Raw genomic sequence first — 26,056 nt, forward strand, 5'->3', positions numbered from 1 at the left:
AGCCTCTGACTGATCCAGCCCTCTCCCCCACCGCACTCCCCACTCCCCTCCCCATCAAAAATAAACCACCACCAGCAAAAACCTCATCCGTCTTTCGGTAAAAGCTACAAAGTCCTGCAAGGTCTGACCTCTACCCGCCTCCAGCCTCATCCTGTCCCACACTCCCCCTCACCTCCCCTTCCTTCCCTTCCTTCTGGCCGCACGGGCCTCTGTGCTTTTTAGTCATCCTCCTCCCATTGTCACCAGGCCTCCGTACACGTTGTCCTCTCCAGGGAATAGTCTGCCTTCCTCTCGTCACCCACCTCATTCGAATTCTCCCCTCGGGCATCTTTCCCTCAGAGAAGCTTCCCTGCTAGTTTCGGGCACTCAGAACCTCAGGTGCCTCTCCTCGGTCGCACGCATTTCTCCTTTCTTAGTGAGGTCCGTTAACATTTGTTTTCCCCACCAGCCTCAAACCCCTGCGAGGTCAGGGGCCACGTCTGGTTCACAAGGTAACCTCAATGCTTTGCACAACCAATATCAGTTGGACCGGCAGGAGTCGGGCATTCTCTTCACCTCCGTCCCTCACTGGAGCACAGAGCAGGCCCTAGGAAAAGGCCGGCAGACACAAGCCGGCCTCCTCAGTCAGGACCCTCGTGGAGGCTGGGAGACAGGCCTTTTTTCCCTGGGGGCGCCTGGCACCGGGACGGACACGGTAGGCGCTCGCTGAAGGCAGCCGTCGCGGGCCTCAGGCAGCCGCAGAGACCCCAAAGCTCCGCTCCAGCCTAGAAAGGGAACCCAGGCTACCGCACACCCGAGCTGGGACGTGCGGGCCCGCCTCTGCCGCTGGCAATCAAAACTTCGGCAGAGAAGGGCCAGGCTCACACCACACAACCGAGGCACCGCCTCCAGATGCCGCAGCCGCCCGCCCCCGACCTCCCTCAGACTCACTCGGCGTCCGCTCCGGTCTCCGCGCCGCTGCATTGCGCGAAACGCCAAAACCCAGTCGGCGCGCTCCCACCCACAAGACACAGCGTGCCGAGGCGGGGCTCCAGCCCCACCCACCAATCCTGGAATCGTGCTCTCGTGACGTCAGAGAGATCTGACCAATAAGAGGAGCCCATTCGTGGGCGCTGAGTGTATTGGAAGCCGATTGGCCTCTCCAAGCCGGATGTTCTAGGAAAGGACTAAGTCGGAACCAGTCGCGCGGGGGCTGATGGTGTCGAGCAGTCCGTGGTGGTGTTGAGGAGAGCGGCTACCGCCATGATTGAACAACAGAAGCGCAAGGGTCCGGAGTTGCCGCTGGTCCCAGTCAAGAGGCAGCGGCATGAGTTGCTGTTGGGAGCGGCGGGGTCGGGCCCCGGAGCGGGACAGCAGCAGGCGGCGCCGGGAGCTTTGCTGCAAGCGGTGAGTGAAGGAGCAGGCGGCCTTCGGCCCTCAGCTCTTCGTCCTCCTCTGAGAGCTACATCGGGTGGTCCCGCATCGGCCCTTCCCGCCTACTGTGGGGCGGTACGAAAATCTCTACCTGGAGTTAAGGCAGAAAAACACCGTAAAAGCGGCCGACACCCGCCGGATACTCCGTACGTTTCCCTGTTTGACACCCGATTTCAGCGTCTCGATCTCCCTGTGAGATGGGTTAGAATTAAAGTTAAGGATCCTTATTTTGACCTCAAGATCAAGATCGAGGTTTTCGTATCCTAAATCTTCCAGGGATTCAGCATAGAGTAAACATTCAGAAAAGTTGCAAGAGAGGGAGGATGGAGAATGAATGAATGAATGAATGAGGGAAGGAATGAAATTAATGATCTGGCTCACTTTGGGCAAGTTGTTTTTCCCTGTATTTACACTATTAACAACAACCCAAGAATAGTTAATATTCATTGAGCCCTTTGTACTAAGTTGTTTTATTTTAAATGAAGACTCCATTAATCTTGATAACAGCCTAAGAGTTAGGAACTGTTATTCCATTCTGTAGGTGGGAAGACAAACTCTTATCTAGTAGTGATGGAAACATCTTAAACCCAGACCCAATTTTTTTTTTTTTACATTTCTTGTAAGATAGAGGTAGTGATCATACCTCCTTCTATTAGCCTCATAAAGAAGCATGTGTCCTCAAATCCGGCTGGCACCATTTCAAAATAGATCTACAAACGGCTACCACTTGTGCCACCTCCATCACTAGTTCCTGATCTAAGCTATTACCATCTCACCTGGCATTATTGCAGCTGGGTCCTAACTGGTATTCCTGTTTCTGCTCCTGGGTCGTCCGTCTATTCTCAAACCAGTAGACAGGGGAAGCCTTCTGAATGTCAGATTCTGTTACCCTTTGCTGAAAACTTTTGGTGGCTTTCCACTTCACTCACTGTAAAACCAAAATCCTTACAACCTTTTGCCCTTTTTGCCTCTTTACCTCTCTGATCTACCAATTTTCCATGGCTCACACTTGCCCCAGTCACACTGGTTTCCGTGCTCCTGCCTAAAAGTGTTTGCATTTGCTGCTTCCTCTACTGGCGTACTCTTCCAAATGTGCATCTGGTTTATATACTCAGATCCTCCAAATCTTTCCTCAGATATCACTCTGTGTGTGTGTGTGTGTGTGTGTGTGTGTGTGTGTGTGTGTGAAACCTCAGCCCAGCCTGCACCCTCTCCAATCTGGGACCCCTTGGGGGATGTCCGACTGCCGGTTGGGATCGGGCCTAAACCGGCAGTTGGACAACCCTCTCACAATCCGGAACTGCTGGCTCCCAATCGCTTGCCTGCCAGCCAGATCACCCCCTAACCACTCCCCTGCCAGCCTGATTGACGCCTAACTGCTCCCCTGCTGGCTCGGTCCCTGAGGGCTTTCCTGGTCCCCTTTAAATTGCAATGCCCAGTACTTACTAACCCACATTGCTGTGTTTTTCTTCAAAGCACCTACAACCATCTATATATTTGACTTGTGTTCTCTCTATCCCTCCTTCTCTTCCTGCTTCTCGCTCAAAAGTAAACTCCATTTATTTTCCCAGTGCCTACAACAGTGCCTGGCACATAGTATTCCTTAAAATAAATGAATAAGCTGGAAACTACTGAAGGGATTTGGGGATTATTAATAAAGTACTTGTTCATCTACCTAACAGATATGAATATCAGCCCAGGTTCCAGCATATTGCGCAAGCCTAGACTTAATGTCAAGATCATAATCAAAAGGCCTTTCCCCAATAATCTGTACCCTGAACTGTTGCTCAGTTCAATCATTCACTCATTCATTAAATGAGCTAGAGATTAGGAAAAGAGTGTTGAATGACACAGGCAGGATCCCTGCATTCACAGAGCTTCTTTTCTAGTGAGGAAAAAGGCAAAATAAGTAAACCAATACACAAGGAGGGAATATCAGGTAATAATAAGTGCAGTGAGGGGATACAGTAGAGTTAGTGGAACACAGAGGGGAGGTTGGGTGCTGCTTGAGTTCGATTGATCAAGGAAAGACTTTCTAAACAGGAAACATTTGAAAAGAGCCAAACAGGAAAATCTAGGGGAAGGGGATTCCTGTCAGGGGCAACAAGTGTAAAGATCCCGAGGTAGAAATGAGTTTAACATGTTTGAGCAATTAGAAGTTGGCTATGAGACAGGAGCAGGATGAGGGGTAGGAAAGTTGGTAAAGCAGGCAGACACTGGTAATTTCTGCAGGAAAGTATCAAATTGGAGGCATAAGTTGTGAGAAGAGTTGCAGTTCTCTAGATCAGGAGAAATCCACCCAGTCATTGTTTCCCTTGTCTTTTCCCTACATCCACTCCCTAATTTTCAGCTCCCTTTGCAAGAATGCAATGACTATCCTGTATTTCTCTTCTTTGTTTAGGGGCCTCCAAGATGTTCCTCCCTTCAAGCCCCAATCATGCTTCTCTCAGGACACGAAGGGGAGGTGTACTGCTGCAAGTTTCACCCCAATGGATCCACCTTGGCATCTGCAGGATTCGACCGACTGATATGTAAGCATTGTGTTTGAATGTGGAATAATTGCTATCTGCCAAATAGTGATTATTTTTTAAAACCTTTGGTGCCACAGAAGGTATCAGTCTGATTTGGTCACATAACAAACTACATGGTCGTGAAAATGCTGAATGATCTTGATTGATTGTAGAACTCAGAGTCCATGTGGTAAATACGGAAGGAATTATGTTACTGGTTGGAAAGTGAGTTGCTCTAGTTTGAGAATATCTTCCTCATGGAGGCAAATCTTGAGCTGATTTAGCAAGATAAGAATTCTAGGCTTAATGACTAATCCTATCTACACTAATAAAAGAGAAACATGCAAATTGACCCTCACACCCTCGCACAGAATGGCCGCCCCCATGTGGTCTAAGATGGCTGGCAGGGGAAGGTAGTTGTGGGCGATCAGGCCAGCAGGAGAGGTGAGTTGGGGGTGACCAGGCCAGCAGGGAGGGAGGGCAGCTGGGGGGGATCAGGCCTACAGGGGAGGGCAGTTGGGGGCGACCAGGCCTGCAGGGGAGGGCAGTTGGGGGAAACCAGGCCTGCAGGGGAGGGCAGTTGGGGGAAACCAGGCCTGCAGGGGAGGGCAGTTAGGAGCGACCAGGCCTGCAGGGGAGGGCAGTTAGGGGCAACCAGGCCTGCAGGGGAGGGCAGTTAGGGGCAACCAGGCCTGCAGGGGAGGGCAGTTAGGGGCAACCAGGCCTGCAGGGGAGGGCAGTTAGGGGCAACCAGGCCTGCAGGGGAGGGCAGTTAGGGGCGACCAGGCCTGCAGGGGAGGGCAGTTAGGGGCGACCAGGCCTGCAGGGGAGGGCAGTTAGGCGTCAATCAGGCTGGCAGGGAGTGGTTAGGGGGTGATCTGGCTGGCAGTCAGGCAAGCGATTGGGAGCCAGTAGTCCCGGATTGTGAGAGGGTTGTCCAACTGCCGGTTTAGGCCCAATCCCAACCGGCAGTCGGACATCCCCCAAGGGGTCCCAGATTGGAGAGGGTGCAGGCTGGGCTGAGGTTTCTCTCTCTCTCTCTCTCTCTCTCTCTCTCTCTCTCTCTCACACACACACACACACACACACACACACACACAGTGCACGAATTTCGTGCACCGGGCCTCTAGTGGGAGTAATAAAGAGAAAGAGACCATTTCTTTTCCCCAAAGGCGAGAGACCCTCCTCTTGGTTCACTCTCAGAGTCTTAGCATATGGGAAGGAAGGGGGACTCTTAAAGTGGCAACTCACTTGGATAATCTATCTGTACATCATTAGGATCTGCTACCAGATTCTCAACTCCTAGTCAGGAAAACCCATTTTTTGAGAAATAGGTAGAGAAAATCACTTTGGGGGAGTCATGAGAAAAAGTGAAAAAGAAGGTAACAGAAGCCTCTGACTATTTCTTCTGCCATTTGCTGCATTGTGAGATGAAATTAACGCTTTGCTTATAACGCCATACCTCAGGATGGATAATTGTCTGTTTTGATTTAGGTGTTCTAGTTTTATGATCCTTAAACTTTCTGGTGGCCAAGCATCTGGTGGCTTAGGCATCTTTGTAAACATCCATAACTACCTATATGTACCTTATTATGTATAGAGGTGTTCCTTAATAATTCTCATTAAATTTTACTCCTCGCTAGAGCAAGCTCACTGAGGATAGCAACTGTGTCTATCATTCACCTCTTTTTATCCCAGTACCTGACATGTTATAGGTACTTACTACATGTGGATGAAGTAAATGTCAGATAAAATCATTGCCATGCGACCTTCAAGTCATTTGCGGCTTCCTCGGTTTTCCATAAGTGCTGCCATTTTACAGTCTATTTATATTAATAGGAGATGAGCAATAGTGAGTGTCAGCTTTTTTAATGTTATAGGAAATTTAAGATTTAAAAAATTAATGTACCCATTAATTTTTTTACCTTATAAAATGTGAAAATATTGCATTATTTTTGTTACAGTGTCAGGAAAATTGGCCCAGCTGGTAGAACCAATAGTGTTCTAAGCACTATTGTTCTGATAAATTCATAGGTACCCTTTCCATGGTCAGTAATAAATTTCTTTTTGCCTAGCAATGCTCACAAAACTCCTGTCTCCCTAACAGTGTTGTGGAATGTCTATGGTGACTGTGATAACTATGCAACATTGAAGGGACACAGTGGAGCAGTGATGGAACTGCATTATAACACAGATGGCAGGTGAGTATTGTGCATAGTGGAATGACAGCTGCTACTTACACTAATTCTTTTTTTTTTTTTCTTTTTTTTTTTTACAGAGAGGAAGGGAGAGGGATAGAGAGCTAGAAACATTGATGAGAGAGAAACATCGACCAGCTGCCTCCTGCACACCCCCTACCGGGGATGTGCCCACAACCAATGTACATGCCCTTGACCGGAATCGAACCTGGGACCTTTCAGTCCGCAGGCCGACGCTCTATCCACTGAGCCAAACCGGTTTCGGCACTAATTCTTCTTGGCATCCTTTCACTTTGATCCTTGAGTTTTCTCTCTCAGGAGACCATGCTATCAAAAACTGCTGCATTTGGGCAATTGCTTTAGTCTATCACTGTCACGCCAAGTAAGGTGTTTATTGTTCCTTGTAGGCATTTAAAAATACATCATCTCTATCATCTAATATATCAACATCTCAGACAAATTTGTTTTCTTTCTAAAGACATAAAACAAAATATTTTTTTATATGTATAAATTAGCTTTTTTTCTTATGAAAGTAATAAAATATTATTTTGAGAAACTAAGAAAAAAAACAGAACAAGGAAAAAATAGCCCATATTCCTGCCAGTCCAAAGAGAATAACTTAATATTATGATATATTTTTCTCAAGCCTTTTTCCTACTCAGAACTGTTTGGTTTTTACTTCTATGTTAAAGCTACATTTACGATCTTGTCTGCTGCTTTTTCCCCTTAACATTATTCACCTAAGATACTATTTATCATAAACATTTTAATGATTGCATAATTTTAGAATCATTAAAAGTAATATAGAAATGTGTTTATAAGAGGTATTAATCCCATTGGATATTTCAGTAAATATTCATTGTTTTAAACCTCTGATCTGTAAAACCTAGGGTTCCTTGAATCAACTGGTACATAGCCTTGTATACATTTTCTTAGTAATATTTGAGTAAAGAAAGCCTTATAAAATAATTATAAACTTAAAAGTTGTCCTCAGAGACAAAATAAAAACTTTGATTTTTAGGGAAAACTTAGGAGTTGCAGAGCCATTGGGTTAAGAATTGCTAGTCTCTCTTCTGCAGCAAGGAGTGATTAAATATTTCCAAGTGGGAGGATGTCTTATGTATAAAGTCTTACCTATCACAAAGAAGGAAAAGATTGAGAAAACTGCTGTATTAAATGTTTACTTTATCATGGGGAATGATAGAAGGAAATTTTTTTTACTAGGGTAGACCTTGTAACGGGTCTAAAGCACCAATAGGATTTTGGTAGATAGGGCGAGGCAGGCATTCCAGCATCATGTGCCGGACTGTCAGAGGACATGTCAATGATCTTAAAGGGTTGGGCACATTTTGGTAAGTGGGGAAGATAGCTTGCTGGTGTTTGTATTCACTTATTTTTGTTGTTGTTGTTCTTCCTCTTACCTTCTAGTATGCTCTTCTCAGCATCCACAGATAAAACTGTGGCAGTGTGGGATAGTGAAACAGGAGAGAGAGTTAAAAGGCTGAAGGGACATACTTCCTTTGTGAATTCCTGTTATCCGGCCAGGAGGGGCCCCCAGCTTGTCTGCACTGGCAGTGATGATGGTACAGTTAAGGTGGGTGATGTTGTCTCTCTGAGTGTTACAATTTCTGAGGTGACATAATGTGAACCTTATCATGCCTTCCCCGCTGTGTTGTACCCACCTCGTCACAACTTTGTTTTAGCAGTCATTTCCCAAAACAGACGCTTTAACTATCTAACAGAACCAAATCAAACCATTGTGACTTAGATTAAAATGGACCGCCTGAATTGGATTCTTGGCTCAGCTGTTTACTTAATTGTGTGGTCTTAGGCAGTTTTTCTTATCCTCCGTTTCTCAATCTTTACAATGGTGATAGTAGTATACATGTCTTACAAGGCTATTGTGAAATTAGTCAGTATATAGAAAGGTCAGTACATGGTTTAGTAACACAGGATGAGATCTTAAAGGTCATTTAGTCCAATGATTTCCAACCTTTGTGCATATCAGAATCACCCAAAGAATCTGTTAAAAACAAAAAACAACCAGATTCTGGTTCAGTAGGTCTAAAGTGAGATTTTTTTAAAAATTAAGACTATTTTTTAATACTTTAAACAATAATAAAAAAAAAGACTATTTTTAAAGCAGTTGTAGGTTCACAGCAAAATTGAGGGCAAGATATAGAGATTTCCTATATATCCACTGTCCCACATATGCACAGCCTCCCCCACCAGAGTGGCACATTTGTTACAATTGATGAACCTACATTGACACGTCATAATTACCCAAAGTCCATAGTTTACATTAGGGTTCACTTTTAGTGTTGTACATTCATTGGGTTTGGACAAATGTATAATGACATGTATTCACTGCCCTAAAAATCCTCTTTGCTCTGCCTATTCATCCCTTCGAAGCCCAGGCAACCATTGATCATTTTATTATTCCCATAATTTTGCCTTTCCCAGAATGTCATATAGTTAGAATTATACAATATATAGCTTTTTTCAGATTAACTTCTTTCTCTTAGTAATATGCATTTTAAGATTCCTCTATGTCTTTTCATGGCTTGATAACTCATTTCTTTTTAGTGCTGAATAATATTCCATTATTTATGTATTTACCTACTGAAGGACATCTTGGTGGCTTCCAAGAGTTGGCAATTATGAATAAAGCTGCTGTAAACATTCATGTGCAGGTTGTGTGAACCTACATTTTTAGCTCCTGTGGATAACTGTCAAGGAGTGCAATTCCTGCAACATATCATAAGAGTATGTTTAGCTCTGGTTGGGGTGGCTCAGTTGGAGCATCGTCCCATACACCCAAAGGTCGCAGGTTCAATTCCTAGCCAGGTCACATACCCAGGTTGTGGGTTCAATCCCCAGTGTGGGAGGCAACCGATCAATGTTCTCACTCTCATATTGATGTCTCTCTACCTCTCCCTTCCTCTCTCTCTAAAATCCATAAAAGTGTGTCCTCGGGTGAGGGCTTTAAAAAAAGAGTATGTTTAGTGGTCCAGAGTAGCATGTCAGAGCCCAAGTGAGGTGAGGAGGGCATCCACACAGGACAGGGTAGGCAGCCTGGAGAATTGGAGGGTGAGGAAGGAGGCACTGCCCAGCATGGAGAGGCACTGCCCTAGTGGGGTAAAAGGATCATCTACACGTTGGTGGCTGAGACAATATAGTGTCAGAACCTTAGCTGAAGGTGCCCACACAGGGCAGGTGTCTGAGGCTGAGCAGGATGAAGATGGCATCCCTAGGGAAGGGCAGCCTAGAGAGGGGTATTAAAGCCCAAGCAGAATGAAGAGGGTGTTCGTTCACACAGGGATGACCCAAAAGGGGTCCACATAGAGTTAGCCGAGAATGGGAATCACAGTTGAGGAAAAAGGGTATCTATTCAGGGGAAGGGTGGAAGAGGATATGGGAGGCTGGTTATACAGGAAGCTTGATCAAATAAGTATAATGGAAGACAGACTACTCACCGTCAGAGAGAGGAGTTACCAATACTGAAGTAGAGAAAACTAAAATGCATCGTGTGTGGTTGGTATCAAATTGGAAGTATCAGTGTGAATTCATGACATTCAATATACAAACAGATATAGAAAAAAATGAATGTAGATGTGTGTGTGTATACCTATGTATACATATATTTTCTAACTGACCACGGAGAGGGTTTAGGAATAATAACACCCCAACAGCAATGAGCACATGTACTGCTCAGGTCTTGGCCTTTAAAGTACCATTTTCCACTCAAAGGAACCAGGGCTCCTTTTAGGACTGGGCAGGGAACGTACTAGATGAGCCTTGAACATCTTATGCAAGAAAGCTTGTCAAAGAACATCTTAATCAAATTATCAAATTGAACTTTATTAGTAACTAGAGGCCTGGTGCATGAAATTATCCATCTTTTAAAAAAATTTTTATGAATAATGCTGCTACAAACATTCATGGGCAAGTGTTTGAACACCTGTTTTCATTTCCCTTGGCCATATATCTAGGAGTCCGATTGCTGGGACGTAATGGTAATTCTATGTTTAACTTTTTGAGGGACATCCAAAGTTTTCCATAGCAGCCACATCATTTTACATTCTCATCAGCAATGTATGAGATTTTTTTCAATGTAAGAACCCCCAATTTTTTACATCCTCACCAACACTTGTTATTTTCTATGTGGGTTTGTTACTGTGATTAATAACGTTACATCTTAATGAGTGTGCACTGGTACGCAGTTATTGTTTTTTTATTTATGATGTTGAGATCTTTTCATGTGGTTATTGGCCCTTGTTATATTTTCTCTGAAGAGAATTTTTTTTAAATATTTTTATATATTTTAGAGAGTAAGGTAGAGGGAGAGTTAGAAATATGACCGATGAGAGAGAATCATTGATTGGCTGCCTCCTGCACTCCCTCTGAGGATTGAGCCCGCAACCCGGGCATGTGCCCTGACTGGGAGTTGAATCATGACCTCCAGGTTCATAGGTTGGCATTCAACCACTGAGCCACACCAGCTGGTCCTGAAGAGAAATATTTATTCAAGTCCTTGCCCATTTATTAATTGGGCTTGTTGTATTTTTGTTGTTGAGTTATAATAGTTCTTTGTCTCTAGATACTAGACCTTTCTCAAATATGTGATTTGCAAGTATTTTCTCCCATTGGCAGTTATTTCATTTTCATGACACTCCTCTTTGATGTACAACAGTTTTCTGTTTTTATGAAATCTAATTTATCTATTTCTTCTTTTGTCACTTGTGCTTTTGGTGTCCTATCTAATAATTCATTGCCATATCCGTGGTCATGAAGATTTACCCTTTTGTTCTCTTCTAAGAATTTTATAGTTTTAGCTTTTACATTTAGGTCTTTGATTCATGTCAAGTTAAATTTTACTTGTGGTGTGAGGTAAGGGTCTAGCTTCAACTGGTTATCCAGTTGTCCCAGCACCACTTGTGAAAAACCTATTAATTTCTTTCATCTGTGTGGGCTATACTTTTTACTGCTCCTTTGCCTCATAATTTCTTTGTTGAAAACTAGACATTTGAATATTATAATACTAGAGGCCCACCGCACGAAATCCCACAAGACCGGGCATGCTGCGGGACCCAGCGTCAAGTCCCCACACACCCGTGTGTGCCTTGCGCACACGCAGCCCCATCCACCTTGAAGACAGTTGTGGACGGAGATAAAAATAGTTTCCTGCCCTAACCTTTCCTTCTCAGGAGCACTTAAATTGACCTTCGTTGGAAGATGAGAACTGAACAGAGCAACACTTACTTGTTCCCATGAAGACATCATATGACGTTCAGCAGGTGCCTTTTGGCATTTGGTCGTGACACCGTGACGGCTATTGGCGTCAAGACCACGGGGTTTTTATAATAGAGATGGCAACTCTGGAAATTAGATTCTCCTCAGAGTTTGTTGTTGTTGCTGCTTGTTGTAGCTATTATTTATTTAGTGAATTTTCTGGTGTAATTTTATAAAGTTGCGTGTAGCCACTGAAGTCTCTATTTCATTAGCTTAGTGGTTTGCTAATGGTTGGGCAAAGATTTCCTTAATTGAGGGGAGACGGGGGGCTTTCCTAGTCTTTGCAGATTGACTATGTGTATGTGTTGGGGCCTGCCTTCACCTCTCAGCCAGGCAGTTCCAACTCTGCATTAGCCTTCATTTCCTGCTTGTACAGAGCCTGCAGGTGGGGCCTTCTCAGTTATTTTCTGAGCATGTGCACAGCCATGGGCATGCAAATGACCTTTCAAGTCCCAGGAATGTGTTAGTGCTTTTCAAAGCCTCTCCTGTGTTCCAGGTTGTCTCATTCTCCCACTTTCAGTCCCCAGTGTTTGGCTGTCTTTTGTTTGCCCAAATTGTTAGTCCTTGCTTCAGCCAGCAGAGCCTAGTGCATTATTTGCCTGTAAATGTTTTGGATAAATACCTCTGCCTTGGGAGAGTTCCAAGTTAGGCAAAATAAAGGAAAACCCTTTGAGCTCATCCTTCAGGGTGCCACCAGACAGGTAAAAACAACCACGTTTTTTAAGAATAAGGTCCATTTTGTTCCTTCCTGTCCTGGGAACCTATACTGGGAATATGGGCTGTTGTCTTCAAAGGTATTGTTGAGTTAGGGGATGGAACCAGGGTAAGTTAAAACACCACAAAACTCTTCCTAAGACCCAGGGTTTATTTTTCCTTCATTAAATGTTTGCCTGGTTGCTAAAAATTTTTTATTAGTTTCTAGAATTCTGATAAAATTGATTCTGCTAGTATTTTTGCTAGATAATTCTCTGCTTTTGTGGAGGCACAGTCTTTTAAAATTCCCTACTCTGCAGTTTTTGCTGTCTATGTACAAATTTTTTTAAAATATATTTTATTGATTTTTTTACAGAGAGGAAGGGAGAGAGATAGAGAGTTAGAAACATCGATCATCTGCCTCCTGCACACCCCCTACTGGGGATGTGCCTGCAACCAAGGTACATGCCCTTGACCGGAATCGAACCTGGGGCCCTTCAGTCCACAGGCTGATGCTCTATCCACTGAGCCAAACCGGTTAGGGCAATGTACATATTTTTTAATGTGAGTTGTAGCCTACTAATAAGGTAGGACCTACCATTTGAACACACTGGTCTAATTAGTATCCTTGCTGTGCTAAGGACATATGAACTAAGCAGGTAGAGGTTTTCCACTTTAAGGGCATATTGATTAACTATGTTTATTTAAATTTTAACAAACGACTCTGAAAATATAACCAAAGTGATTTGTTTCACCAACCAGATAGGCTGGCAAAATTGTGGTCACTTCTCACCATGTTCCTAGGATACCCAAAGAAGTTTCTGAACCGGCCCCTATTAGAGATGGATTCACCTCTACAAAGTCCTTGGGCTGTATTATGCAGTTACTTCTTGAAGTGCTGTTACTGTAGACTCTTCTGTTTTCTGCTTCAGCTTTGGGACATCCGGAAGAAAGCAGCCATCCAGACATTTCAGAATACCTACCAGGTGTTAGCTGTGACCTTCAATGACACAAGCGATCAGATTATTTCTGGTGGAATAGACAATGATATCAAGGTATGTTTGGTGTTTGTGTTACATTTCCCTTTCACTGTCTTTACAGAGGAGAATCTCTTCAAACTTCTGAGATTGTGGTAGCTTACACTTAATAACAATGAGAAGGAACATAGTAATTTAGATCTTCTTTTCTTCTGTCCTATCTTTATTCATTTCCTAAGTCAAGGGTTGCTCGTATAAATGCATCTAACACTTATGTAGTGCTTACTTTGTGTCAGGCATTGTTCTTAGAGCTTTATGTTATTAATTCATTTGTCTCTGTTTTCACACATTATTTGTGCCTAGGAATACTCCTCTCCTTTGTTGAAGTAAATAAGTACCTCATCTTTTATACTTTGCCCAAGTGCTTCATTAAGGGCAGAGATTGTGACTTTTTTTTTTTAATCAAGTATCTTCCACTAATGAGATGCAAAATAATTTGCTTAAGCCTGGTCGGTGTGACACTCATGGATTGAGTGTCAACCCATGAACCAGGAGATCACAGTTTGGTTCCTGATAAGGGCACATGCCCAGGTTGTGGGCTCGATCCCCAATAGTGGGGAGTGTGCAGAAGGCAGCTGATCAGTGATTCTCTCTCATCACTGATGTTTCTCTCTCTCTCTCTCCCTCTGAAATCAATAAAAGTATAATTTTTTTTTCTTAAATTAGTGCCCTACTCGCTCTTTCTGTGGCAAATCCCAGTACATTTTGGCCTATACAAATACCATGTGCAGGCCCTAAGGGGGAAAGTCTGGAAATAGCACTCAAGTGCTGTGAGGGATGGTGAATTGCATTCTCTCTTGCTTGTTAATAACGCTAAAGATTTCAGCAGTGCCTTCTCTGAAGAAGAGGAACAATAGCTTGAATTAAAAGGTGCCAGCCATTTCAAGTTTTCTTGATTATTGAGCCAACACACATCTTGACAAAAAAATGATTGTATATAAAGTGTGTTGGATTCCACACATGAATGGACTATTGATGGGGAAGTGGAGTTGTCTGCCTTGTGTATTGCTTTGACAAACAACACCAAACTCATTTCTAGATGAGGCACGTGCCTTAGCTGCTAAAAGGGACAGCAGAATTTTTTTTTTAAACTTAGAAAAACTACATGGCAATATTAAATCAAATTTGGAGGAAATTTTGTACAATACCAGCAACATTAACAAAATTGCTATTCCTTTTGTATATGACATTCCAGACCATTTCTATTTTCTTTTATATGTTTTCACATCATTACAGTCTATGTAAATATAAATATTGTTTTGTATTCTTTATATTTGCTTAATTGCTCACATTTTTACACTTGGTCTTCAGAGTGATTTTTAGGAGTAGCTTGATATACCTACCAGTTATTGAGGGCCTTCTGTATGCTAGGCATATATATGCTAAGCATTTTTTTGTTTTATATTGTTTTGTTTTTCTTAATCCTCACCTGGGGATATTTTCCCATTGATTTTTAGAGACAGTGGAAGGGAAGGGAAAGACAGAGAAAAACATCGATGTGAGAGAGACACATCCATTGGTTGCCTTCTGCACGCACCAAGGCCAGGGCTAGGGATCGAACCTGCATCCGAGGTACATGCCCTTGACCGGAATGTGTTGACGAGCCATAACTTAATATACCATATATTTTTTTCTGTTTGACATTAACAGCTGAAATGTTTCTCTTACATTTCCTACACAGACATATTTATTCTTTTAATAAATATGCTTTTTTATAATGTATATGTGTGTGCATATATGTAATATATGACATTAAATGAAAAATTTTAAGTGTATCTTTGCATATTACCTTGTTATGCATTTTATATGCAATCATGTCTTTTTTATATTAACATGTTTACTTGTTTTTATATAGTTATAGTTTATTTTTAGTTGCTAAGAATCATAGTTCAAGCATTTTTAAAAATATGTTTTATTGATTTCAGAGAAAAAAGGAGAGGGAGGGAGAGAAACATTGATGAAGAGAGAATCATTGATCGGCTGCCTCCTGCATGCCCTACACTGGGGATTGAGCCTGTAATCCAGGCATGTGCCTTGACTGGGAATTGAACTGTGACCTCCTGGTTCATAGGTTGTTAGTTTACCTTAATATTTTGACATTTATTTGTTGGTATCTATCTAGTCAAATATAGTAACTTGGCTCCCTTTTTAGAAAGAGGAGTTTTTTCTCTTTGATAGAAATCCTATATTTTGTGATAAAGTAATTCTTGCTCTAGAGCCAATTTAGGAAGGAATACTAGTTTCTCTAGGCAGTTGACTCTTTAGTAATTCTACGTATTTCTTTGCTGTTGACAACTTGATTTCTGAGAGCACCTTCTTGCTTTGTAGGTCTGGGACCTGCGTCAAAACAAGCTGACCTACACCATGAGAGGCCATGCAGATTCAGTGACTGGCCTGAGTTTAAGTTCTGAAGGCTCTTACCTTCTGTCCAATGCAATGGACAATACAGGTAACTTTGGAAAGGAAAGCACTCCAGATGCCCAAAGAAAGTGGGCATTGGGTGTTAGAAATGTGTGCTGGGCCCAGCTGGCGTGGTTCAGTGGTTGAACACTGACTATGAACCAGGTTCAGTTCCCGGTCAGAGCACATGCCGGGGTTGTGGCTCCATCCCCAGTGTGGGGCAAGCAAGAGGCAGCAAATCCATGATTCTCTCTCATCATTGATGTTTTTATCTCTCCCTCTTCCTCTCTGAAAGCAATAAAAACATTTTTTTAAATGTGTGCTAGGACAAATAAGGGTCCAACGATAGAGTCAGGATGGCTCACAGACTTTCACCAGAGCAATTAGGAGAACACATAATAGAAAAAGGATTCTAGTCCCAGATCTGCCACCTATTCCCTGAGCAACTTTGCACATAACACTTCTCTTGGCATCAGTTTCTACACTGATAAAGAAGAGGACTGGACTTTACTTCTAAGGCCCATTTAAGCTCTGCTATGCTGTGAACTCAAGGCTATATGGGTTCAAGCAAGATACGAGAAACTCTTGATTTGTTTTTTTAAAAAGGTTAGAGTCTGGAGATTCATCCAAGGCAGTTCTCAGGCATTTTCAGAGAGCTCCAACTTGGATGATCGAAAGACCTATTGAATCCCAATTGTGCTCTTTCTGCCGTTATGTCTTCCCCACTCCAACGCATTGTTGTGACAAGAGACCCTCATTAAAACATCTCAACATCCTGAATTTACACACACTCTTATCTTAGCTTGTTTTTCAGCTGTTGAGTAGGAGAATGGATGTAGCAGAAAAGGAGGATGGCTTGTTGAATTATATGCTTAATATTTTTGGAAATACCCCTTAGGTACACAAGTTCATAGGCTTGTTGGAAGGTGGTGTTTTCACTGACATTTTGTAATGAAAGCAGTGCCTACCATTCAATGCGTGCTCAATAAATATTTGTTGAATGCATGAACATTCTTTATCTTCTGACTGTATTGTCAGCTCTGTAGCAAACTTTTATGCATAGCTTTGCCTTTTTATGCCTCTCTGACTTGAAGGATTATTATTTTTTTTTTTTTAATATATTTTATTGATTTTTTACAGAGAGGAAGAGAGAGGGATAGAGAGTTAGAAACATCGATCAGCTGCCTCTTGCACACCCCCTACTGGGGATGTGCCCACAACCAAGGTACATGCCCTTGACCGGAATCGAACCTGGGACCCTTGAGTCCGCAGGCCGACGCTCTATCCACTGAGCCAAACCGGTTTCGGCTTGAAGGATTATTTTTTTCACACTGCTCACTGTGGGTATTTATACCTACATTCTGATTTCAATGGATTTACCATTGACTGAATCTAACATTGTTTACATTAAGGAAAGATGAGATTCCATAAATGCTTATTAAATTAAGAAGAAGAAGAATTTCTTGTTATGGCTATATAATAAAATTACAAATTCTTTATTTTTGTTTATTGCCTCCAATCTTTTAGAAACCTTTCACATATATCATCATATTTGATCTTTAAAATACCCTTGCTAATGCCTTTTTACAGAGGAGACCTAAACACAAAGAACCTCACTATTTGTCTGATACCACCCATACATATAGTATAGCTAAAATTAGAATCAGAGTTCGCTTTCTGATTCTTGGTACAGTGCTCTTTTGATATATATTTGACCTTGTTCAAGTTTAGACTGCCAGGTGCCTCTCTGAGCAAATTTATAAAAGGTTAGTCCTGAGTTTGATTTTTATAGATTGAATGTCACAGTAGTCAATGATGGTTAGATTGTCATATCAAAGCTTTGCTAACTGTGACTCTTTGGGTTGGCAGAGGAATCATTTGCAAAATGTTCTGTTGAAATCAGTGTCACACCCAAGTATTCTCTGTTGCAAATCCCCAGCAGTGTGTTTGACATTTCTCCTTCCTGCCCCCTCAGCTTTCCTCTGTGCCCATAGACCCAGTTAATGGGACTTGAATGCGTTTTATTCCTCTTAGCAAAAGGAAGGAGCCTTACCAGGTAGCATTGTACCATATTGACCTCCTCCCCCCAGGAAATAGCATCTGTCGATTTCAGCTGGGTTCTCAGGGGGCCTCTGGCTGATAACTGTTTTGCTTGGTTTATTTGAATTTGCAGTGCGGGTCTGGGATGTCCGGCCATTTGCTCCCAAAGAGAGATGTGTAAAGATATTTCAGGGAAATGTCCACAACTTTGAAAAGGTGAGTTCTGCATAGCAAAGGAGTTCTGTCCTTTTGATTCAAAGAAACATTGAAGATTGTGCTAAGGTGCAGTATCTACATATATCAAATCATTATGTTGTACACCTAATACAATGTTATGTCAGTTTTATCTCAATTTAAATTTTAAAAGAGAGAGATGATGCTGAGACTAGAGATCAATAGCTCTACTAATGGGCTGCATTCCAGTAACACTGTTCTCCATCGAAACTGTCCTTGCTAGAAATAAAATTAGTAGAAGGGTAGGGTAGAAGGCAATCACATAGATAAATGGTGATGGCGCCAACCCTCCAATTTAGGATTTCCAACTTCAATAAGACTCTCACATCCTTTTAATTCCTTGGTAACTTTAACCCTCTTAGGTCTGTGTTCCAAATGGGATCCAGGCTCCCATGGCTGTTACCCAAACAACCTCTGTCACCTCCCAGTGACCAGCTGTTTAGAGCCCTGAGAATACATCTCTCTCTGCAGTAAGCACCGAGGCCCACGTTCTGAGAGACAAATGTTTTCTAAACTCACAAAGCCCAGGTCAGCTCTTAAAAGCAGCTTTTCCCCAAGATAATTTGATAATAGAGACTAATGGTTTTCTTTTGAGATCCCATTAAGATTGTTTAACTTTGTAAATGAAATTTTATTTTTTTGTTGGATTTGGTTTTCTTTTCCTTCAAGATAAAGTTTTTAATAAGGATCGAGGTAAATGGAGCACAGGGAGCCTCCGTTTGTAGGTAGAACAAAATTTTTGTTGCCAGGTCCATTCTGGTTTACTATAAATTAAGCATTTTCTAAAGTTGGTTTTTATATGGTATGAAATGATAAAGTATGCTATCTTGGGCCACAGAATCTATATATATAAACAGGGACTATGCTAATTAGACAGGCGTCATGACCGCTCAGGAGGAGGCTGCATCACAACCGTTCGGGAGGGGACTGCGTGCCGGCCCCAGCCCCAGTGGCCGCAGGGAGGCTGGGGCTGGGGGCAGGCCAGAGTGGAGACACAAGAGCACCTGCCCCCACCCCAGCGGACACAACGCAGCGGCCAGTGCTGTATGCGTCAGGCACGGGTCCCAGCCCCCAGCGCGGCGCCTCCTCGCACAATTTCAATCACGCATTGGGCCTCTAGTATAAAATAATTGCTGATTACCTTTCTGGGGAGAATAATTAAAACTCAAGAAATTTTAAAGTCTCTTGGTTATTCTGTAGTCTAACAAAGAGGGGTTTGGTACATTACTATATTCATTGGATTCCTGCTTATTCATTATTTCAGAATCTTCTGAGATGTTCTTGGTCACCTGATGGAAGCAAGATAGCAGCTGGCTCAGCCGACAGGTAAGGATTACCGGGAGTGTGGCAAAGAATGATAGAGCTGCCTGGCCAATGTGGCTCAGTGGTTGAGTGTCAATCCATGCACCAAGAGGTGGCTGATTCCTGGTCAGGGCACGTGCCCAGGTTGTAGGATCAATCCCCAGTGTGGGGTGTACAGGAGGCAGCCAGTCCATGTTGATGTTTCTCTCTCTTTCTCTCCCTCTCCCTTCCTTTCTCTCTAAAATCATTAAAAACATATAAAAGAATGATGCTGGTATCTTCTGATGTTTAATACATTAAGTGTGGATACTGAGCTAGAGTAGACATAGGAGTATAGCTGTACTCTGAGATGAAGCCTTGGGATATGTAGAGTTTAAAGATCATGTCGGACAAGCACGTCATTTCTACCCTCTTTGGATACATTTTAGACCTGGAGGATAAACAATTTCTTTGATTCTGTTGCATTTCCTATCCTATATAATAAAAAGGTAATATGCAAATTGACCCTAATGGTGGAACGACCGTTCGCTATGATGTGCACTGACCACCAGGGGTAGCTCTGCTCAGCCACAAGCCAGGCTGACTGGCAATGGTTCATCAGATTCTTCTGCCATGCTTCAGTTTATTTAAATACATACTGTGTATTCTCTTCACCCACCATCACCACAGTACTTCACTCACATGGAGCTTTCCCTGTTCTACATCCCTTGTGCCTCCAGTTTGCTCTCTCATATCACCTCTTCTCCATTATTCAAACTCCTATATCTAGTAATCACCTCTCTCTGTTATGCCTATAAACTTTTCATGGTCCTCTCTCTCCCTACCTCTTGGGCATAACGAATTCCTCTTTGTTTTGTGCTGTTGTCACACTTTGTACACCTAACCTTTATTAGCATTTATTACATCTTATAGTAAGTAGGGCACCCCCAGAACATTATTTGCTCCTAGAGGTCAGAGAATGAATCTTAGTCATCTCTGAACCCAGGGCAGTGTTTGACCTATTCTAAGCACATAGTAATGTTATATGAATGAATTCCTAGCCTAAGGTTGGCAGTCAAATTTTACCCTGCATATGGTGACCTATACTTGGAAGGGAGTCAGAGGTTGAATAGAGATGTCCAGGGGCCCAGGCTGTTGGGCCACAGATGTAAAATGGTAAAGATTGAGGAAGCCCTCTGGTGACAAACTCTGGGTTTAGCTCCCATCTTTCTCTCCGTTAGAGATTTCCCTGCCACCCTGCTGAAACAGGCACCATCCTATAAACATGAAGCCTTTCCTGGGCTAGATTGGGCTTTCAGCATGTTCCACATGTTCCAGGGTCTTCTGTTTGTGGCCCGAGCGCAGCCATGGAGAAACCTTACTTTGGTCTGTCCCACGCCTTTATATTTGTGAACATACCTGAAGATTCCAGAGTTAGCTTCTTTTTTTTTTCTGGCAAGTTTAATGCCAGGAAAAATGAACAAACAAGTATTTGGCTATTTTCTGGGGAGGAAGGGGCTCCTGGTGGTTTAGAGAACTGCCTTGAAAGAATCTAGGAGATTTTCAGTTGTCGGGTTACTAAAGAAGATCTTAAACAGGCCTACAACATAAGGTATCTTGCATTCTGACAGTAAGAACCATTCTAAGAATTTTTACATTATTTTCAGCAGAGAATTTTGTATCTTTCCTCTGTACTTACGCTTTTAAATGACATTTGCCTAAGCTTTTCTTCCGAGCAGTTTGTTTCTGACATTCATTGGCCCTGACTTTGAATGTCCTCTCTCTCCCCACTGTTCCTTTAAACCTTCCATGTGGAAGCATGGCCCTGGTCCGGGAAAGTCTGCTTGTCTACCTGCTGGGGTTGGCCAGATTTCACAGGCCTCCTCGCCAATTAGCCCCAAGTCAGCAAGCAGCTCTGTTACATAAAGAGCCCGGTTCCTGCCGAACATTGCATGCCAAAGTAACGGGAGGACATGGAACCCCTCTAAATTTAGCATCTAATTGGCAGCCATGGGGAGTGAGGCCTTGAAGTAGACCTTTGGAGATCTGGGGTTCTGCTGGCCTTTAAGCACCTGGGAAATGTAACTTTCCTCAGAAAACTGCTTTTCACCTTGGCCTGGATTTGGCAAATTTCCCCTCTCTATTTGCAGATCACCTCCCTCCTCATGTTCAGACTTGAATCCCTTCAAAAGTCCCATCACAGACTATGGGAAGACTAGCCAGTCTTTCCACTGTCAGCGACTTATTTAACCTCTTGATTGCATATTATTGTATTTTGATAATTGATAACAATAGTGTTTGTCGTCGCAATAGCTATCATTCATTTTGTGTGCATTTCGCATACATTATCTTACTCTCTCAACCAAGCTGTGAGACCAATATTATCTCCATACAACTAAGGGAAGAGAAGCTCAGAGAAGTTAAATAAGTAATTGTCTAAATAGTTGCACTGAGACTTGAGCCCAGGTCTTTCTGACTCCAGAGCTCATACACTTTTTCACCATGGCACATCGTCCTCAGCTGGATTCATGAGGACAGTGACTTGTGCTTGGCAGGAAAAAAGACAGTAGGGAGAGCATGAGCATCAGAGCCAAGGAGTCTGTAGGCAGATAGGGTTCCTGCTTCTTTTCCATCTTGCTTGGAACTTTTGTTCAGTTCCCGTGGAGCCTAGCTCTTGAGAACTAAACAGTATAATTCCAAAGCTCTCCTTGTTTATTTGCACTTTAGACTAAAAGTGTTTACTAGTACTGTCACATCAGAACTAGGCATTTTATAATCAAGTACTGGTGAGTGTTCCCTTTTAAGTGTTGACCGAACAAAACAAATGCTTAACTTTGTATAACCTGTTTGAAAACCACAAGCCCTTTGAGTGTACCAACAGCTTCTTTTTGCATGGTAATATGAAGATAATATCTCTTTATTTTACCTTCAGTTTAAAATGACCCAAGCAAGGTTGAGGATCAAAGGAACTTTATTGGGGGATGTGGGAGACAAGGTGTTTGAGGGGGTTAAGCAAAAGAAGAGTACTGGAATATATTAAGAGTTCTGATTTTAGTTCTGACACTGATGAACAGTGTCAACTTGGAAAAGTCACTGTACCGTAGTTTTCTTACCTGTTAAATAAGGTCATACTAGCTGATTTCCGTTGGCCCCCTCCCATGCTAGTATCCTTTCTGCTCATGAATTTAGTGCAAGATTTGGGTCAAGTGTATATTTGGGTTATGTTTATGTAGCACAAATTTCCTGTTCCTTCTCTGGCTATGTGATTTGAATACTAGAAGTGCAGGTGCCTTTACAACTTTGGGTCTCAACCTACCATCCATTGGGTTACCTTTAAGACATTTCTGGATGCATGTGATGTTAATGACAGCCTAATTATATGGGTGCTTTTTGAGGAAGATTTCTTTATGGGGTCTGTAGGAAAACCTGTCTTTCTCCTCCATGTTTTTTCCAATTTCCTAAGCTTATGTTTAAAAATACCAGTAATGCCTGTATTTTTGGCTCTCCCTATTTCTCCAGTCAGTTGCTCAAGGACAGGTCCATGCCTAATTCACAATCTGTATTCCTAGTTTCTAAAGTCAGAATACAATTCAATAAACATGGGGTTAACAAATAAATAGTTGCTTCCATTTTCCTTAAAAAGCCATGATTCTACCTGCCCTCAGCCCTGAAAGGCCTTGGCTTTGTTCTCTGTGATGCCTTGCAGGTTTGTGTATGTGTGGGATACCACGAGCAGGAGGATTTTGTATAAGCTGCCGGGCCATGCTGGCTCCATCAATGAAGTGGCTTTCCACCCCGACGAGCCCATCAGTAAGTCTGTCCTGACTCTGGGGAAAAGGAAACGAGGGGAATCTCCCAAAAGGAGCCCTGAGATTACAGAGGCAAAGTTGGATGTCTGTTTCCTATGAATATCCATGCAAACATGGGTATCAGTGATAGTCACCATTGTTTTAAGGGGTGAGGGTAAGAGCAGTGTTTCATTTTATAACTTAACCCACGTTTTATTGGCCGGCCAATCATTTTGTAAATAATGGGCCTTGAATTTAAGGAGAAAATGTAACTTTCTCTAGGGCTAAGCTCATTTACACAATGGAAGCACCAACATTGACTTTTCTTTTCTAGAATAACTGAAGTCTTTTTCTTAGGTTTTTACTGAAAAAAGACATTGAGATTTAGAGCCTGGTAATGTATTTCCCATAGCACAGTCCACCCTCGTGATTTCGAGAGGATGTGGATGGAAAAGCCAGGCTGCAGTTTCCTGTGAATGGTGTTGAGGAGGAGGGGGGTTTAAGCTAAATCCAATTGCTCTTTTATACCAAAATTGGCTCTTGAAATAAGAGCCCTTGAGCACCAAGTCTCCTTGAGCCTTCATTATTTCCAGTTATTCTCTATTCTTTCACCTCAGTTCTCTCAGCATCCAGTGACAAGAGACTGTATATGGGGGAGATCCAGTGAAGATCAGGAATGGAAGACTCCAAGGCTGCTTGACCTCAGACTGCATCAGTGGCATCAAGAGGTGCCCAAGCCAGCATCCTCCCTTCAGATGAAGATCAAGAAACCAGTAGGAGGTGGCTGTATTCCAACAACCACATGCATCTCATTTCTCCAGGATGGATGATTAAAGCAAGCTTACAGAGGCCTCTAAAAACCACCTGCCAGATTTCAGGGACTGTTTGGTTTTTTCTTCTTTACTTTTTTTTTTTTTTTTTTTTTTTTTTTTCTTCAAAGGGACAGACATTGGGTTGGTTTGTAGCTTCCTGTTTTCTCATCCAGATTGAAGACAGGGAATGTGACTGAAATTTGTTTATTGTGGATTTATTTTAATAATTGGCTTGTAGATTTTATTTCTGTTTCTCTGAGTCATTTTGTATTAAAGCCAAATAGATGCCTTTTTACAAGAGCCATGTAGATTGGATTTATTGCTATCTTTTCTTTGATACTTGACCACTGTAAATCTGAGCAGGACATGATGTGGACAGGTGACACATTCCAGTTAAACTTCCAAGAAGCTGTTTACTGGGATGTTTTGGGCTTTTCCCTCTTTTATGTGTTTTTTGGTTTCCTGTACTCATTCCCATGTAAATGACAGAATATCAGTAACAAATACTGCTCTCCTATTAGGAACATAGCATCAAACTCAACTCAAAGGAATATGAGAAAGTTTTAGTGTAACTGGGTCATGACATTGAGACTTGTTTATGATTCTACCTATTGTCTCCTCTTTCTAAATTGACAGTGGTATTAAGAACTGCTAGGTCCGGCCCTAACTGGTTTGGCTCAGTGGATAGACGTCGGTCTGCGGACTCAAGGGTCCCAGGTTCAATTCCGGTCAAGGGCATGTACCTTGGTTGCAGGCTCCTCCCGGGCCTGGTCAGGGCTTGTGCAGGAGGCAACAAGTCAATGTGTTTCTCTCTGTCTTTCCCTCTCTCTTCTACTGTCCCTAAAAATCAGTGGAAAAATATCCTCGAGTGAGGATTAACAACAACAATAACAAAAAAATGCTAGATCCAGTTGGCGTAGCCCAGTGGTTGACGTCACAATTCGATTCCTGGTCAGGGCACATGCCCATGTTGCGGGCTAGATCTCCAATGTAGAGCATGCAGGAGGCAGCTGATCAATGATTCTCTCTCATTAATGTTTCTATCTCTCTCTGAAATCAATAAAAAAAATTTTTTTTTAAAGAAATGCCAGTAGTTGTCTCCTACCCCCAAGACAGGTTACTGTCTTCCTAGATCATTTATGATTTCGAGCACACAAACCGAGCACTCATGGATTCCATCTAGCACGGGAAAGTGAAGTGTATCTTTTCTGAATCTCATATTTCACAGAGGTCTTCACGCCTCCAAACTGTTCTAACATGTTTGGTTTTATACTTTAGCTCACAAACCTGAATTATCTGTGTATCTTAACTTATAACAGAGAGGGGATGGTTTTAAGTGAGCACACGTCCAATATTTAACTTACTAATGAAGGAACCAGCAGGATGGTAAAGCTATCAAGTCAATTACTTTTAATACAGTGAATAAAATTTTAATAAAGACCACTGGGAACAGCAATTTATTGGACCTGGGAGAGTTAAGGAAGTATCACACATTATGTGATTATGCTTAGATTGGGACTTAAAAATGAGTGCAGCTTTTGCCAGGTGGACAAAGAACATATGCGTTGAACTTCAGCATTGTTATAGGGCAGTGGTCGGCAAACTCATTTGTCAACAGAGCCAAATATCAACAGTACAACGATTGAAATTTCTTTTGAGAGCCAAATTTTTTAAACTTAAACTTCTTCTGACGCCACTTCTTCAAAATAGACTCGCCCAGGCCGTGGTATTTTGTGCAAGAGCCACACTCAAGGGGCCAAAGAGCCGCATGTGGCTCGCGAGCCGCAGTTTGCCGACCACGGTTATAGGGGGAGAGCAGCAGGTAATAACCAAATCCTGGAAAGCTTGTGCTTCATGAACCTGATCCTGTAGGTTGAGGTTTCCTAAAGTATATTCCACAGAACACTGTTTCCCAGGTACGTTAGGAACATTGGGCATGAAGATTTAAGTGCCGGACTGCTTGGAGCCTTTAGTGTACAAGTTACAGTGGGATCTTCAAAGGGAATGGTGACTCATTTCAGGCCTGAGCAATAATTATATATATGGTTATGCCTTTAACCAGGAGAGGTTTGGCCGAAGATGTTTTTGCAAGCTGCTCTTCACAGCTCTCCCACTGTCACAGGTTACTCCCTAATCCCTTTTAAAGTCCACATACCTCATAATTAGTTCAGTGCCCTCCGCTCACCCATCTTTCTTGGCTTGGGGTAAACCAGCGCTTGAACCTTGACATTGCACTTTTAAAAGCCTAATAATCCCTTGAGAAGTTGGCAGTGATTGGGTAGAACGAGGGCCCTGGAGACTGCAGGGGCTTTCCTCTAACCTTAGCCTCTTCACTCCTGTCAAGTGCCTTCAAAGGCT

The 26,056-nt window shown here is 42.6% G+C and overlaps 2 protein-coding genes across 3 annotated transcripts in view; one reads left to right on the forward strand and one right to left on the reverse strand.

Moving 5' to 3' along the window:
• The window catches only part of ZCCHC17 (zinc finger CCHC-type containing 17), a 53,163-nt gene extending 52,144 nt beyond the window's left edge, over positions 1 to 1,019 (reverse strand). The window contains exon 1 of one of the 2 annotated variants that reach the window (XM_079776214.1): positions 931 to 1,019. Coding sequence is in view for 1 of the 2 variants with exons in the window: in XM_079776213.1 (XP_079632339.1) it covers positions 303 to 328 (26 nt within the window). In the remaining variant the exon portion in view is untranslated. Of the gene's footprint in view, positions 1 to 302; positions 504 to 930 lie in introns of those variants that run through there. The other variant, XM_079776213.1, reaches the window with a different exon arrangement.
• A 157-nt stretch (positions 1,020 to 1,176) lies between these two features.
• SNRNP40 (small nuclear ribonucleoprotein U5 subunit 40) lies at positions 1,177 to 24,727 on the forward strand. Its single transcript, XM_079778163.1, has 10 exons — positions 1,177 to 1,386; positions 3,815 to 3,944; positions 6,031 to 6,124; positions 7,550 to 7,715; positions 13,039 to 13,161; positions 15,472 to 15,592; positions 17,717 to 17,799; positions 19,082 to 19,143; positions 22,805 to 22,908; positions 23,504 to 24,727. The coding sequence occupies exons 1-10, from the start codon at positions 1,243 to 1,245 to the stop codon at positions 23,551 to 23,553; spliced, it is 1,077 nt and encodes a 358-aa protein (XP_079634289.1). The 5' UTR covers positions 1,177 to 1,242; the 3' UTR covers positions 23,554 to 24,727.
• The last annotated feature ends 1,329 nt before the right edge of the window (positions 24,728 to 26,056 follow it).

This window comes from Cnephaeus nilssonii (assembly GCF_951640355.1).
Source record: "Cnephaeus nilssonii genome assembly, chromosome: 7".
Classification (NCBI taxonomy): domain Eukaryota; kingdom Metazoa; phylum Chordata; class Mammalia; order Chiroptera; family Vespertilionidae; genus Cnephaeus; species Cnephaeus nilssonii.

What these genes read in the sequence shown, in the direction of transcription:
- SNRNP40 (XM_079778163.1), top strand. Translation starts at nt 1,243, where the DNA reads ATGATTGAACAACAGAAGCGCAAGGGTCCGGAGTTGCCGCTGGTCCCA. An exon ending in CATTATAACACAGATGGCAG is followed by an intron (nt 6,125 to 7,549) that starts GTGAGTATTGTG and finishes CTTACCTTCTAG; the next exon opens with TATGCTCTTCTCAGCATCCA. An exon ending in ATGTCCACAACTTTGAAAAG is followed by an intron (nt 17,800 to 19,081) that starts GTGAGTTCTGCA and finishes TCATTATTTCAG; the next exon opens with AATCTTCTGAGATGTTCTTG.